This window comes from Salvelinus fontinalis, chromosome 21 (genome assembly GCF_029448725.1).
Source record: "Salvelinus fontinalis isolate EN_2023a chromosome 21, ASM2944872v1, whole genome shotgun sequence".
Lineage (NCBI taxonomy): Eukaryota > Metazoa > Chordata > Actinopteri > Salmoniformes > Salmonidae > Salvelinus > Salvelinus fontinalis.
The window spans coordinates 14,954,982-14,971,411 of record NC_074685.1 but is presented as its reverse complement, the minus strand read 5'-3'; the positions used below and the strand labels follow the sequence as shown (position 1 = coordinate 14,971,411).

The 16,430-nt window shown below is 43.0% G+C and overlaps 2 protein-coding genes across 4 annotated transcripts in view; one reads left to right on the top strand and one right to left on the bottom strand.

The window, feature by feature from the left end:
* The window catches only part of LOC129818298 (high affinity cAMP-specific and IBMX-insensitive 3',5'-cyclic phosphodiesterase 8B-like), a 59,505-nt gene extending 55,669 nt beyond the window's left edge, over positions 1-3,836 (top strand). The window contains exon 22 of the mRNA XM_055874045.1: positions 1-3,836. This exon is cut by the window's left edge and continues 583 nt beyond it. The gene's annotated coding sequence lies outside the window, so the exon portion shown is untranslated.
* A 17-nt stretch (positions 3,837-3,853) lies between these two features.
* Positions 3,854-15,977, bottom strand: wdr41 (WD repeat domain 41). 3 transcript variants are annotated; one of them, XM_055874046.1, is made up of 14 exons: positions 15,760-15,977; positions 15,536-15,610; positions 15,153-15,268; positions 14,019-14,067; positions 13,687-13,815; positions 13,413-13,475; positions 9,215-9,326; positions 8,909-8,971; positions 8,705-8,809; positions 7,311-7,495; positions 5,672-5,793; positions 5,384-5,469; positions 4,503-4,636; positions 3,854-4,395 (listed from the first exon to the last, which is right to left on the bottom strand). In XM_055874046.1, the coding sequence occupies exons 2-14, from the start codon at positions 15,581-15,583 to the stop codon at positions 4,255-4,257; spliced, it is 1,353 nt and encodes a 450-aa protein (XP_055730021.1). In that variant the 5' UTR covers positions 15,584-15,610; positions 15,760-15,977; the 3' UTR covers positions 3,854-4,254. The 3 variants fall into 3 exon arrangements, with proteins under 3 accessions (XP_055730021.1, XP_055730022.1, XP_055730023.1); XM_055874047.1 differs by lacking the exons at positions 15,536-15,610; positions 15,760-15,977 and having other exon boundaries at positions 14,019-14,592; positions 15,153-15,243; XM_055874048.1 differs by lacking the exons at positions 15,536-15,610; positions 15,760-15,977 and having other exon boundaries at positions 14,019-14,533; positions 15,153-15,243.
* Between the last annotated feature and the right edge of the window lie 453 nt (positions 15,978-16,430).

Sequence of the window (16,430 nt, the reverse complement as noted above, 5' to 3'; positions counted from 1 at the left end):
GACCCCTCTACATCCTTATTTAGCCCCTAATTGGACTCTACAGTCCTCCTTACCATCTGTCCCGGCCTTAGGGTAAGGACCAACCAATCAGTCCCAGCCTGCGGGGTGAGGACCAACCAATCGGTCCCAGCCTGAGGGGTGAGGACCAACCAATCGGTCCCAGCCTGAGGGATGAGGACCAACCAATCGGTCCCAGCCTGAGGGATGAGGACCAACCAATCGGTCCCAGCCTGAGGGGTGAGGACCAACCAATCAGTCCCAGCCTGAGAGGTGAGGACCAACCAATCAGTCCCAGCCTGAGGGGTGACACCAACCAATCAGTCCCAGCCTGAGAGGTGAGGACCAACCAATCAGTCTAAGCCTGAGGGGTGGCACCAACCAATCAGTCCCAGCCTGAGGGGTGACACCAACCAATCAGTCCCAGCCTGAGGGGTGAGGACCAACATTATACAAACCAACTGCACTTTAGCAGCTCAAAGTCACTCTCAAAATCTTTTATTTTTCCTGTCTGTTTTTCTGCTCTCTTCTCTCAGACAATAGTCTGCTGTTTCTTCTCATACTGTACCTTTCTGTCTCTCTACTGTAGTATGTAGTACTGCTGAGATGGGTACCAAGCTTCATTATACTGTAACTTCTACAGCTAAAAGAGGAGAGATCACGGAATGATTACAGAACTAAAGCATGTAGAGAGAAATCAGTCCACTCCAGCACATGCACACTGTACTCACTCTTCCAACCAAACAGACAACTGTAAATTGTAACTCCACTTAACTTGTTCTCTCGCCAGCTGAAAGTATTAAGTAATATTGAGCTCTGATAAACCCTGTCAGGCAGAATCATACAGTGTGTGTGTGTGTGTGTGTGTGTGTGTGTGTGTGTGTGTGTGTGTGTGTGTGTGTGTGTGTGTGTGTGTGTGTGTGTGTGTGTGTGTGTGTGTGTGTGTGTGTGTGTGTGTGTGTGCGCGTGCGTGTTTGTGTGTGTTTGGCAGCAGCCCCAGTGCAGTAAGAGGTCTGTGTTCGCTCCATACCTAGGAGGTTTCTAGAGCCCAGCTGAACTGACTGCTGTAATATCTCTCTCTATGGGGGAGAACCAGAGCTCTGTGCAGAGAGCCATGCCTGACATGCAGCTAGCTCACCATCAGGCTCCCCTCTGGGGCTAGAACCAGCTCTCACTCAGCCCCCTCTGGAACTCTGCTCCACATGGCTCTTAAAAGACAACTATCCTGTCAACACTGGGGCTTAATGGAAACAGTATTAGAACAGAATTACAACACTATTAGCGACAAGTGGGAGAAAATAGCACTATATTAAGTACTGTTGATCTTCACTTATAAACCAAATAAGTTGTGAATTATCTGACCTACAGGAGGCTAAGTGTAATATTTATGACAGCTTGCATTGAAGCTAATCATAATTCATTACTTCAAAAAGGTCATAAAGTTCCAGTGTATCCATTTAAATATCAAAGGCATGTTTTATTTATTTATTTTATTTAACCTTTATTTAACTAGGCACATTGATGTGTACACATACTGTTGATAATTGTAATCTCCAAATATGAAGGAAACGAATTATAGTATCGCAACATGAGAGCAGTGGCTAAGCAAGTTAATATTCCAAGCACAACCAACCCATTGATTTCTAACATTCAAGTTATTCTCTGGTGTGCAGTGCAGTTGTACGTAGGAGTACATTTTATTTTCCAACTGCTTTTTGTCCCTCCTGTGTCCCCATAGCGTGTTGCTGGTCCGTTATGATGTAGCATGGCAGTGTGGTCTGAGCAGAGAGCCACCTCACAGCAGCCTGATGAAACCACCATGGGAGAGACACAGCATGAAAGACTTGGATGGCCCTGGCTCAAACTATTCCCTATGTAGTGCACTACTTTTGGGGCAGAGATGTATGTGGTGAGAGACACTGGCACACTTAGCTTTTGGAGCTTACACAGTTGCGTGTTAAAAGCACCTATTGCCTATAAAGTGCAGTACAGAATGGTAGTGCATTCTATGGGGAATATGGGGTAATTCTAGATTGACCCTGTCTTTGGATCCTCTCTAGGAAAAGAGACCATCAGGCCAGCTCCCAGTACCCTGTACTGCTGCTTGGTTCTGTTTGGTTTTCAACTCCGACTCTGCTATTAAAACAAGATTGAACATGACATTATCATCCCCTTCCCGTCATCTAAAACACATTACTGTGTAGCTGTCTCCCTCCATTGGTTGGCAGTGGGAAATGCAGTTCCAATAATGTCTTTTATTTTTTATTGTATTTATTTTTTCCTAATAATTTCCTTGTGCAGCTACACAGTAGACATACAAGACAGGCAGTCAAAGGCATAGCCTGCTGGAAGTAGGGGTGCTGAGGGTGCTGGTGTCTCCCCTGAAAAATCTGATATTTTGATTTTTTTAAATTACAGAGGTAGTGCACTGGGCATTTACTAGTCCTCTATTATCAGACCGATATATAGCCGTCTGTAGCGCGTGCCCCCAAAAAATATTCTATGACACCCCCCCCAAACATCTTCCTGCAGCTATGGTCAGATGTGTTATGAATGGGTGGTAAGTTCTGAGTTCAAAGTGCTTGTGCATGTGTGTAAATTCAACCAAGAGAAACTAAACTGGGGTACGTAGTTAACCGAAGGAACAGTGATCTTCTTCAAGGTGCCTTACTTTGCTCCTCTCCTCTGAAACAGTGTTCCTTCAGCTTCAAATGGTTTGTTTGGCTTCAAATGGTCTGTTTAGCTTTAAAAGGTTTGTTTGGCTTCGAATGGTTTGTTTGGATTCATGTGGTTAATTTAGCTTCAAATGGTTTGTTTGGTTTCATGTAACGGTTTGTTTGGGTTAGTGAGCAGCTGAACAAAGCCACTAGACTAAGCCAGAGTAGGCCTATTTTACTTTAGAATTTTAAGCTGGCTCATGTCTCACATTCCTCAACTCCTCGTTCTCTGGTTCGTCAGAGTATCACAGTATATTAATGTCCTAAATGGCACCCTATTCCCCATATAGTGACAAATTAAGTGTGCTTTGTGGGGAACATGGGGTCATTTGAGACTGACCCTGGACAGGTGAATACTACAGGTATTATGGAGAGAACCATCTCTTTGACAATGACTGCTAGTTTCAGAACATGGTAAGACAAATGCCTTACAACCTCTTCCCATTGCTCACTCTGTCAAGGCTTTGATAGTTTCCCTGATATACGACACTGGATACTACCTAGCTACTGCTGACTTCAACAACCCACTATGTAGTGTCCCATGAACTGTTCTCCATTGAGCTTCATCTATTTTTAATAGAACAATGTTTTTATTGACTTTTGTTTCAGTTGTCCAGTGAGATGTGGTCAAATCTGATGTCACCCTCATGCTTCACCTCCTTTCCTCTCTTTTCCCCCCAAAACAAACCGTTTCTGCTGAGGTGAGAGCATGGCTGACATCTCCTGTGATGTCATGTTAACCAGGCTCTGTCATTGGTCAGAGACTGGCATCAATGGATACAGAGAACGTGCCATTCCCTTTCCTTCAGAACAACCAATAGAAACTCCACAAGCGTTAATGTATACAAGCTCTATTTTTTTAAGTAATTATTCATTGTTTTGTCATTATTGGCCGTGAAAAGGCAACTGTAAAGTATAATGGTAATGTTTTATGTATTTTGGAAGGATTTTATGGTTTGAGGCTTTAGTTGTTTATAAAGCTGTTCTGGTTGGATCCTCCAGAGTTGAGTGGATATGATTTCAGTCTTTTCTGGTCTCTGTCAGAGGACGTCTGATTTTGGTTATCTTTGTCAATACTTTTTAAATGTATTAGTGAGAAACAATAAACATTTTTAAAATATACATATCCTGCAATATGGTGTTTGTGACCAGTTGTATCTTTAATTTGTGACATTATTTTTAGGCTTTAAAAAACAAGCAACTGTGGGGTAAAAATAGTTCAAATAACCATACAGACATTTGGCAAATAAATGTGTGACCAACTTGAAGACAGGCATATATAAGAACATCAGATTAAAATTGAAGACTTGAAACACACAGAATTTCACACGTTGTAAAATCACTGAACCAACAAACATGTTAAAGAAATATCCATCACATTGTACATATATATATATAGACACATCCATGAACCTCAGAGACAGTGAAATAACAACACCTAGAAACAAATACATTCCACCCTCTTTAAAACCTTGACTTCCAGTAGAAAGTGTTCTGTAAAATCATAAATAATTGTGTTAATGACTGACAGGTGGGGGGGTCAGAGCCCCCCGTTCTCCTCCAGTTTTTTGAAGAGGGCGAGACTACGGAGGTGAGACTCTCTCTCTCTGTTCTTCCATGCAATCAGCAGGTGGTCTGTAGAACATGTTACCAGACCCTTCTCCCCAAAACTCACAAACATCTGGAGAGGACACACAAGCAAAAACGCACAAATACACAGAAATGGTAACATGTATAAATAGGATATTTGTCTAAATGTTGTCCGTTGATTATTACGTGACATCATACCTGCACGGCCCCTGAGTGTCCAATCAGGTCGCCCGTCAGTTCCAATGTTCTGAGACTGGGGAGTTCAAGAACCTTCTTCACCGGAGGCCCCGCCTGCTTATTGGACCTGCCGAAAGTCCACATCCCAAAGAACCCTGGAGGATGGAGACAGAGAGAAGAGAGAGACAGAGAGAGATTTTAATAGAAAGCTGATGCTGTGACTTTTCAGATGGACTCGGCAACCAGACAGGTTTGGCACATGGACTCTATCAGCCATGACGTCATCACCACGAGACGTCAAGCAGTGGGCACAGCTCTGGGATGAGAAACATTCCACAACCATCCAATAAGACGTGACTGTAGACCGCCTGCCCCTAGGGGCTTGTCACATTTTTTCACATGAAAACATTTATCTTAATATGGACAATAAAAAGGCAATAAAAATCCCAAAACACCAAAATGTATATTTTCCCTTCCTTATAAATTATAGTGGAAGTGCAAAAAGAAAAACCAACTCAGGAAATGTGATTTGGCTGAGTGTGTGTTCGCTGACTGATGATAGTGCTTCAAGAAGGAGGCATCACACTGACAGACTCTGAGCTCTGAGCTGTGGTGAAGTGATGGATGAGCAGAACGAGAAAGAGAGAGAGAAAAAATAAAGAGACAGAGAAAGGGAAGGAGAGAAAGGACCACAGCTCAGACTCAGAGGAGCACTCCAATCCACTTCAAAGCCAAAGGCAGCTGTGTAGGATTAGTATAGACGCTAGCCTAGGCTAGTGACATCACTGCCATAGTCTGTCTAGCCAAGCCCTCCTCTGATCCCACCACTACACTGACTGCTCTGCGTCTCTCTCTGTGTGTATGTGTGTGTGTGTGTGTGTGTGTGTGTGTGTGTAACTCACCTGCAGAGGCTGGTTCTGCAGGTAACAGGAGGTCCTGCATCTCCCAAATCCTCACACTGCCATCCTCGGAGCACGACATCAGCCCCCTGCAACACACACACACTATAAGAAATCTATAAAAATACTGCAGTGTGACACACATGTACCTTACAGAAGAGAGAATGACACAGGTGACGTGTGAAACCTGATAAAGACCATTATGTTTGATAACATTGTTGTGGCTGAGATAAAGAGCTTGGGAACAGCAAACAGTGGGTCTCTTAATAAGAGCAGGTGTGATTTGATTACCCATCAGGCAGCAACATGGTGTGTAGTATGTTGGAGTCGTGGGCTGTCTTCCTGTAGGCCACAACACTCTTAGTGATGACGCTGTACACATACAGACCACTGCCCACTGCAGCCACCATAAGCTAGGGAGAAAGAGATGATAAAAGATTAGATCATTCATTTGTCGTGTATTGAGACCTTGTGATAATGCACTTTAAATACCAGTTGACTTGACTTTTTATTTTATTTATTTATTTTATTTCACCTTTATTTAACCAGGTAGGCAAATTGAGAACACGTTCTCATTTACAATTGCGACCTGGCCAAGATAAAGCAAAGCAGTTCGACACATACAACAACACATAGTTACACATGGAGTAAAACAAACATACAGTCAATAATACAGTGAAAAATAAGTCTATATACAATGTGAGCAAGTGAGGTGAGATAAGGGAGGTGAAGGCAAATAAAAAATATATATAAATAAAAATATAAAAAAAGGCCATGGTGGCGAAGTAAATACAATATAGCAAGTTAAAAAAAACACTGGAATGGTTGGTTTGCAGTGGAAGAAGGTGCAAAGTAGAGATAGAAATAAAGGGGTGCAAAGGAGCAAAATAAATAAATACAGTAGGTAAAGAGGTAGTTGTTTGGGCTAAATTATAGATGGGCTATGTACAGGTGCAGTAATCTATGAGCTGCTCTGACAGCTGGTGCTTAAAGCTAGTGAGGGAGATAAGTGTTTCCAGTTTCAGAGATTTTTGTAGTTCGTTCCAGTCATTGGCAGCAGAGAACTGGAAGGAGAGGCGGCCAAAGGAAGAATTGGTTTTGGGGGTGACCAGAGAGATATACCTGCTGGAGCGCGTGCTACAGGTAGGTGCTGTTATGGTGACCAGCGAGCTGAGATAAGGGGGGACTTTACCTAGCAGGGTTTTGTAGATGACCTGGAGCCAGTGGGTTTGGCGACGAGTATGAAGCGAGGGCCAGCCAACGAGAGTGTACAGGTCGCAGTGGTGGGTAGTATATGGGGCTTTGGTGACAAAACGGATGGCACTGTGATAGACTGCATCCAATTTATTGAGTAGGGTTTTGGAGGCTATTTTGTAAATGACATCACCGAAGTCGAGGATTGGTAGGATGGTCAGTTTTACAAGGGTATGTTTGGCAGCATGAGTGAAGGATGCTTTGTTGCGGAATAGGAAGCCAATTCTAGATTTAACTTTGGATTGGAGATGTTTGATGTGAGTCTGGAAGGAGAGTTTACAGTCTAACCAGACACCTAGGTATTTGTAGTTGTCCACATATTCTAAGTCAGAGCCGTCCAGAGTAGTGATGTTGGACAGGCGGGCAGGTGCAGGCAGCGATCGGTTGAAGAGCATGCATTTGGTTTTACTTGTATTTAAGAGCAATTGGAGGCCACGGAAGGAGAGTTGTATGGCATTGAAGCTCGCCTGGAGGGTTGTTAACACAGTGTCAAAAGAAGGGCCAGAAGTATACAGAATAGTGTCGTCTGCGTAGAGGTAGATCAGAGACTCACCAGCAGCAAGAGCGACATCATTGATGTATACAGAGAAGATAGTCGGGACACAGAGACTTGATTAACAAGACTGACTTTCAAGCTAAAATAAGCTCACCATGTCAAAACACTTTGGGTACTCACCTCTCCATCGGATGTCAGCTGTTGGATGGACATCTCACTGGGTTTCGGAGCGGCCAATCGGATCTCAGCCTGGGTGTCGGTCTGAGACTCCTCCCACAGGATGTGCTCATAGGCCATAATCGTCCAATCAACAGCGTCCCACAGGATCAGCTCGCCAACATGAGACCCACTGGCAAATAGGCCATCTGAAAAAGAAGAGGTAGAGGAGGAGTAGGAGGAAGAGGAAGAGGGGAAGGAGGAAGATACCATAGAGTTTTGTGAATTAGAACCTCAGAAATTCAAATCCCAGACTGCCCGGTCAAGGTTTAGCTTCAGTTTAAGTTAAACCATGTCAACCTGAAATATACACTGTACAAAGCATTAAGGACACCTGCTCTTTCCAAGACATACTGAAGACTGACCAGGTGAATCCAGGAAAAAGCTATGATCCCTTATTGATGTCTCTTCAATCAGTGTAGATGAAGGGGAGGAGACAGGTTAAAGAAGGATTTCTAAGCCTTGAGACATGGATTGTGTATGTGTGTCATTCAGAGGGTGAATGACCAAGACAAAATATTTAAGTGCCTTTGAACAGGGTATGGTGGTAGGTGCCAAGAACACCGCTTTGAGTGTATCAAGAACTGCAGCGCTGCTGTATTTGTCATGCTCAACAGTTTCATGTGTGTATCAATAATGGTCCTCCACCCAAAGGACATCCAGCCAACTTGACACAACTGTGGGAAGCTTTGGAGTCAAAATGGGCCAGCATCCCTGTGGAACACTTTTGACACTTTGTAGAGTCCATACCCTGATGAATTGAGGTTGTTCTGAAGGCAAGAGGGAGGGAGAGGGGTGCAACTCAATATTAGGAAGGTGTCCTTACTGATGTCAAATACACTCAGTGTATTTGACATCAGCAAAGTGCTCTCTCTATCAGACCTGCTAGGTCATATGCATATAACCTCTTTATTGAGGAAAATGTACTTACTACGACAGTGATACTTGGTTGTCTCACCTTGCTATCTTAAGATGATTGCACTAATCAAATCAAATTTTATTTGTCACATACACATGGTTAGCAGATGTTACTGCGAGTGTAGCGAAATGCTTGTGCTTCTAGTTCCGACAATGCAGTAATAACCAATGAGTAATCTAACCTAACAATTCCACAACAACTACCTTATACACACAAGTGTAAAGGGATAAAGAATATGTACATAAGGATATATGAATGAGTGATGGTACAGAACGGCATAGGCAAGATGCAGTAGATGGTATCGAGTACAGTATATACATATGAGATGAGTAATGTAGGGTATGTAAACATTATATATAAGGGGCTCTGGATAAGAGCATCTGCTGAATGACTAACATGTCAAATGTAAATGTGAGATGATGAAGAGATAAAGGCTGACCATTGATGTTGATTAGAGCGTGGATGCTGTCCTGGTGGTCAGATAGACGTCTGACCTCTGACACAGACAACTGGGACCCTGTGGACATGGTCAGCCTGAAAATCACTACACAGAGGGAGGGAGAGTGTTTACCTTCAAAACAGATATAACGCAAAGATTCATAAAGAATACAGGACTACAACCATGGTTACTAGTACTACTCACCTATCTCTTTGTCCATAGCTGCTGCTATACAGTTCTTAGGCAACTCCACCGTGGCACTGATTCCTTGAGACACAACACAAGACTAACATTGAATCGACAGTAAGCGACAGTAAGCCTTTTATCAAATGGAGTGAAAAGGTGGGGCTAAATGGACAAGATCAGACAGTACTCCCTTCCTTTAAAAAATGTTCCTCCCTTTTGTGGCAACTGAACCGTAATCCTGGTTTCTCTGTGTGTACCATGAGGGTAATGTGTGAATAGTGCATTATGAATGAATGTATCCTAACATGATCTCTGTGTTATTACCTGTGTCGTCGTGGTGCTGGCTCTGACACTGCAGCTGGAAGTCTCTGTTCCACACACACAACTCATTTCCTCCCGACACCCACACACACAACCGCTCCAACACCAGCAGACACTAGCAGAGATAGAACGATAAGAGTACACACGTACCCACCCACCCACACCCACTTACAGTGGGGCAAAAAAGGATTTAGTCAGCCACTAATTGTGCAAGTTCTCCCACTTAAAAAGATGAGAGAGGCCTGTAATTTTCATCATAGGTACACTTCAACTATGACAGACGAAATGAGGGGAAAAAAATCCAGAAAATCACATTGTAGGATTTTTAATGAATTTATTTGCAAATTATGGTGGAAAACTTTTGTTATTGACCAAATACTTATTTATCTCAATACTTTGTTATATACCCTTTGTTGGCAATGACAGAGGTCAAACGTTTTCTGTAAGTCTTCACAAGGTTTTCACACACTGTTGCTGGTATTTTGGCCCATTCCTCCATGCAGATCTCCTCTAGAGCAGTGATGTTTTGGGGTTGTTGCTGGGCAACACGGACTTTCAACTCCCTCCAAAGATTTTCTATGGGGTTGAGATCTGTAGACTGGCTAGGCCACTCCAGGACCTTGAAATGCTTCTTACGAAGCCACTCCTTCGTTGCCCGGGCGGTGTGTTTGGGATCATTGTCATGCTGAAAGACCCAGCCACGTTTCATCTTCAATGCCCTTGCTGATGGAAGGAGGTTTTCACTCAAAATCTCACGATACATGGCCCCATTCATTCTTTCCTTTACACTGATCAGTCGTCCTGGTCCCTTTGCAGAAAAACAGCCCAAAAGCATGATGTTTCCACCCCCATGCTTCACAGTAGGTATGGTGTTCTTTGGATGCAACTCAGCATTCTTTGTCCTCCAAACACGACGAGTTGAGCTTTTACCAAAAAGTTCTATTTTGGTTTCATCTGACCATATGACATTCTCCCAATCTTCTTCAGGATCATCCAAATGCTCTCTAGCAAACTTCAGACTGGCCTGGACATGTACTGGCTTAAGCAGGGGGACACGTCTGGCACTGCAGGATCTGAGTCCCTGGCGGCGTATTGTGTTACTGATGGTAGGCTTTGTTACTTTGGTCCCAGCTCTCTGCAGGTCATTCACTAGGCCCCCCCGTGTGGTTCTGGGATTTTTGCTCACCGTTCTTGTGATCATTTTGACCCCATGGGGTGAGATCTTGCGTGGAGCCCCAGATCGAGGGAGATTATCAGTGGTCTTGTATGTCTTCCATTTCCTAATAATTGCTCCCACAGTTGATTTCTTCAAACCAAGCTGCTTACCTATTACAGATTCAGTCTTCCCAGCCTGGTGCAGGTCTACAATTTTGTTTCTGGTGTCCTTTGACAGCTCTTTGGTCTTGGCCATAGTGGAGTTTGGAGTGTGACTGTTTGAGGTTGTGGACAGGTGTCTTTTATACTGATAACAAGTTCAAACAGGTGCCATTAATACAGGTAACGAGTGGAGGACAGAGGAGCCTCTTAAAGAAGAAGTTACAGGTCTGTGAGAGCCAAAAATCTTGCTTGTTTGTAGGTGACCAAATACTTATTTTCCACCATAATTTGCAAATAAATTTATTAAAAATCCTCCAATGTGATTTTCTGGATTTTTTTTCTCATTTTGTCTGTCATAGTTGAAGTGTACCTATGATGAAAATTACAGGCCTCTCTCATCATTTTAAGTGGGAGAACTTGCACAATTGGTGGCTGACTAAATACTTTTTTGCCCCACTGTATATCTCCACCTAAACAATAGAATCACTTGGAGAAGGGTGTCATTATCAACCTATGGAGACTAATTACCATTCTACCATTGTTGCATATACCCCACCCCCAGTCACCTTTCACCTAAATCGCCCATCCAATCTACATACCTCATCCCCATATTGTTTTTATTTACTTTTTGCTCTTTTGCACACCAGTATTTCTACTTGCACATTATCATCTATCACTCCAGTGTTAATTTTCTAAATTGTAATTACGTCACTACTATGGCCTATTTATTGCCTACATCCTCACGCCATTTGCACACACTGTATTTAGACTTTGTTTTTTCTATTGTTATTGACTGTACGTGTGTTTATCCAATGTCTAACTCTGTGTTGTTGTTTTTGTCGCACTGCTTTGCTTTATCTTGGCCAGGTCGCAGTTGTAAATGAGAACTTGTTCTCAACTAGCCTACCTGGTTAAATTAAGGTGAAATAAAAAATAAAAAAAATTGCAAATATTTCAATTAATACTTGAACCCCCTCCCAAATGAACATTTAAAGACGCACACTTCATGAACTTCTCTTGTTGAAAAATAATATCCCACATATAAATACAGCAATGTACACACTTAAGGGTACAAAAATATATATTTTTTTTTTGACAACTGCAAACGTACAATTTTGGAGAACTCTTCCAATTTAATTTCCCTGCTCGGAAGAATTAATGCCATTAAAATGGTCTTCCTCCCGCAACTGCTTTACCTATTCCAGAACATCCCGGTATTCATACCTAAATCCTTTCATAAACAACTGGACTCAATTATCAATCCATTCATCTGGGATTATAAAACACACAGGAGTGGTAAAAACACCTCTGGAAGTCCAAGATGGAAGGACTGTCTCCCCCAAATGTTATATTTTACTATTGGTCAGCTAACCTCTGTGCTCTTATGTTTTGTCTGGATGACGCAGCTGGCTTAGTATGGAGCGTGAGGATAGCCGCCCTTTTTCTATTGACGCTGTGATTTTGTCCCGTCAATTTGGAGATGTCACATTATGGTAACAATCCTATTATACATAGCACAGTCCGTATCTGAAGCAAACTAAGTTCCATTTTGACCTTGTACCAATATTATTCTACTCCCTACTGCGAAGAATGCGTCCTTTGTCCCCTCTAACCTTGATAACACCTTTGAGCGATAGGGAGAACTAGGGATCGATACCATAGAGGATTTTTATATAGAAGGGACCTTTGCCTCCTTTGATTTGCTGAGGGAAACCTATAATCTTCCCAGAAGTAACTTTTTCAGATCCCTACAGATTAGAGACTTTGTTAGAAAACATCTTCCTACATTTGGAAATGCTAAACCTTCCATGTTGGACGGATCCATGAAAATGTGTCCCACCTCAGAAAAACTGATATCTCGTCTATATGACACTTTCCAATCTGTTAGCACACCTTCTACAGATGCCATTAAGGCAAAATGGGAGGAAGAGCTAGGTCCTGACGTTTCTGGAGCAGACTGGGAAGATAGCTGGGAGTATATCCACACCTGCTCCATTACCTCCAGACATTGTCTTACACAATTCAAGATCTTGCATAGATTACCCTATTCCAAAACTAAACTGCATAGAATATTTCCTGATACCTCTCCTGTGTGATAAATGTCATGCAGCGGAGGGTACACTATTCCACTGCTGTGCCCTATGCTCTAACTTGCATAGTTATTGGTGTGGAATTTTTAGGATCCTCTCTGAGGTTCTGGAGACTTTAATTGACCCAGACCAGCTTCTGATCATCCTGGGAGTGTCAGAAACCCTAAACAGATTAACCTAGCCCCAAAAACAACTCATCTCTTAGTCTCATTTCGGCAACAAAAGAATATCTTGTTGTTTTGGAAAAGGAAGGAAGTTCCCTCTACCAAATTATGGGGGGTGGCATCTGCCCTCTGCTTTCTGTTTACTTGTTCTGTATATCTTATTTTGTTTCTTGTATGTGTTCAATAAAAAAATATTTGAGCAACAAAACATTCATCACTTTCTTTTGAAATGACAAGATATTTTAGACACTACATGTTAAAGGTAATTACATAAGACATTACGTGGGGCGGCGGGTAGCCTAGTGGTTAGAGCGTTGGACTTGTAACCGAACCAATATGCTATTGGCACTGACCCTGGAACTGACCCTGTATATAGCTTGCTTACTTCTCTTGTTCTTCTTACTTCTATTTCTTGTGTGTTTTAGTTCTACTTGACTGTTTTATAGTACTACTAATATGTACTACTGCATTGTTGCGAAAGAGCAAGCAAGAAAGGCATTTCACTGTACTTGACAATAAAAACTTAACTTGAAAAAGCACACAGCACTAGGTAACGAGTTGCATTCTTTAAAGTGGAAACAGTTGGGTAAAATGAGGTGTTGCCAACAGATGAAAAGCAGATGAACATACCTTGACAGAGGACTGGAGGTCTGAGACGGTCTGAACCCTGTTGCCTGTCTCTGGGTCCCACAGCTGAACCACAACACTCAGGAAACACAACAACAGGGCTTTGTGTGTGTGTGTGTGTGTGTGTGTGTGTGTGTGTGTGTGTGTGTGTGTGTGTGTGTGTGTGTGTGTGTGTGTGTGTGTGTGCGTGCGTGCGTGCGTGCGTGCGTGCGTGCGTGCGTGCGTGCGTGCGTGCGTGCGTGCGTGCGTGCGTGCGTGCGTGCGTGTGTAAAGATACACTGAGGGTGCGGTCCGAGGAAGCTGTGATGAGGGAGGTGTGTGTGTTCTCTCCACTGGTGTGTGTGTAGGCTGTCATGGCCGTTATCTGCTGGGAGTGACCCCTTAGTTCCAGCAGCCTCTCTCCTGTCTGAGAACACACAAACACACGGCAATTCATATTATTCAAAATATATTCACAACACTGCCACCTATTGGTGTTACTAAAACACTACTACCCTTTATTCTTGCTTTATCGTTTCAAATAGTCTACCCAGCTATTGCTCAAAGCCGTTGGATGTTTATATGTTCCTACATCCCCCCTCGATCTCCCCTCCCAGACAAATGGCTCACCTCAACGTTCCACACCAACACCAGACCATCGTCTCCTGCAGACGCAAACCTGGGAAACAACAATGTCTACTTATGACATGACAAAACACTGGTCCTGTTTACAGTCCTGCTATTCACCTAAAAGCACAGCTAAAAACAAAGCATGATGGTGATAATTACCTAATACTCTTCAGTTATGATGAGAAAAAACATGTATCAACTCCAAATGACTGAACCAGAAGGATGTGTTTCAGTGAAACAGAGAGTAAGCTACTGTCCACAATATCCACTAACTCCCCTGGGATCTTAAAAACACCTGTCCTCAGGCTTAGCTCCTTCCCCTGACCTCTGACCCCTACCCATCTACAACCAACCTACAGGATGAGAGGATCAGAAAGAGTAAAGGATGAGATAGAAGAAAGAAGAGAAAAGGAACTGTCTTTCCAGCAAACGAGGGCTGGAAAAGGATACATTTTGGGACTTGAAAAGCAATCTGGTGAGAATGTTCCGGCCCCTGCCCTCGGCTGCTGGCCTGTCTGGAGAGGACGAGGCCCAGAGGAGGGGGTCATTACTGAGGTAGACGAGGCGTGAAGCTCTGCCGGACCGACCCAACTCCACACACACACACACACACACACACACACACACACACACACACACACACACACACACACACACACACACACACACACACACACACACACACACACAGCTCAGATCAGCTAGAAAGCACTTATGAGACCACTTATGCAAACCCACTGTACCATAGTAGCACGCAGCATGCTTCCACCAAGCAATGCATTACCTGTGAAGGCTGTTAACTATGTATTCAGTGGTCAGTGGGGGGTGGAAGAGCAGGTGGGGTAGCAGGTGTGTAGGAGGCGGGGATTAAGAAATGGGGTAAACTATAGAGTAACCGCACACATACAGTATAAAATACACACAATCCAGTAAAGATTTGTTGAGGAGAAGATCATACACACACACACACACACACACACAGTCCAGCAGTGGTGATGATTAAGCTCTTGTCACGCTCTGTACGTTTGCTTTGGAGAGGATCTGCTGTCAATCCCACTGAGAGATAGAGTCCAGCAGATGGTAGAGAGCAGAGGCAGAGAGAGAGAGAGAGAGAGAGAGAGGAGAGGTGCTTACCTGAAGTCATCAATCTGCACCAGAAATCGAACAATGTCAAAATGTCCTTTTAGCACCTGCAGTTCAGTGAACCAGTTTTTGGGCTGTTCCTCCCCAATGAATAGCACAGGGTTTTTCTGCACACATAAGGGATAAAAATGAGACGAGGAGAGACAGCAGGTTGGAAAGCCACCCAGTGAATTCAATCACATAAGAGAAGGTAAGTTATAGTGAGAAAAGCCTGGAAAGGATCGAGAAAATAAATTATGTATATCTCTGCATAAATTATTGTAAGAATTATGGCCAGTACAAGACCACATTTGCTTAGAGATACAGTAGAGAAATGGTTGTCAACCAGGTAACTATAGCATTAACATCACACAAAACAGTTAGCCAGCTATTACCTCGACAGACCCCTGTGCTTCCCGACCACCGAGTATCCATCGTAGCATGACTGGCTAATGGCTATGCAGGAGATTCTGATGACAAGGAGAAGACAGATGTCAGAAGTTGCACCATGGCACAATATGCAATTGCTGTTGTTGATGACAAACAGCTAACCTCTGCATGTAAACAATTCTGACAAGCTAATTCAGGTTAGCAAGCAGAGAATGTGATTATATCTTGCCTTAACAATCATTTGGCGTGAGACGTTCCCAGATCACGGTCGTCTTGATGCCTTTAAAATAGCTGTCGGGGATATCTCGTTGTTATTTAGTAGGGAAATCTGCCACTTGAGATCCAGCTGGCAAACCAAGACCCGTGAAATTTGACATGAAACTGTCAAGCTGAGCTTTCGCAACAAAACATTCATGTGACAGTAGCTAACTACGGAAGCGCAGAAAGGACACATTAATGAAAACGTGAAAAACGGAAACGCAACTTCGCAAAGACCTGTCGACAAACTGATATTATTGTTCTGCCTGTTCATTATCCTTATTACCTCAGGGTCTGACGAAGTAGTAGCTGGCTAACTGTTTTGTGTGATGTTAATGCTATAGTTACCTGGTTGACAACCATTCTCTACTGTATCTCTAAGCAAATGTGGTCTTGTACTGGCCATAATTCTTACAATAATTTGTGCAGAGATATACATAATTTATTTTCTCGACCCTTTCCACGCTATAAAATAATCGATATGGGAGGAATTTAAAAAATGAAATAACATTTTATAACATGTATATGCACCATATAGCTAGTCTGTTTGTTACCTTGTAATTACACAATCATCTGTGACACCTAGATGGCAGTGTACAACAACTCGAAGCTCTGGAGAGAAGCACATCCTTCAGTGGAAAC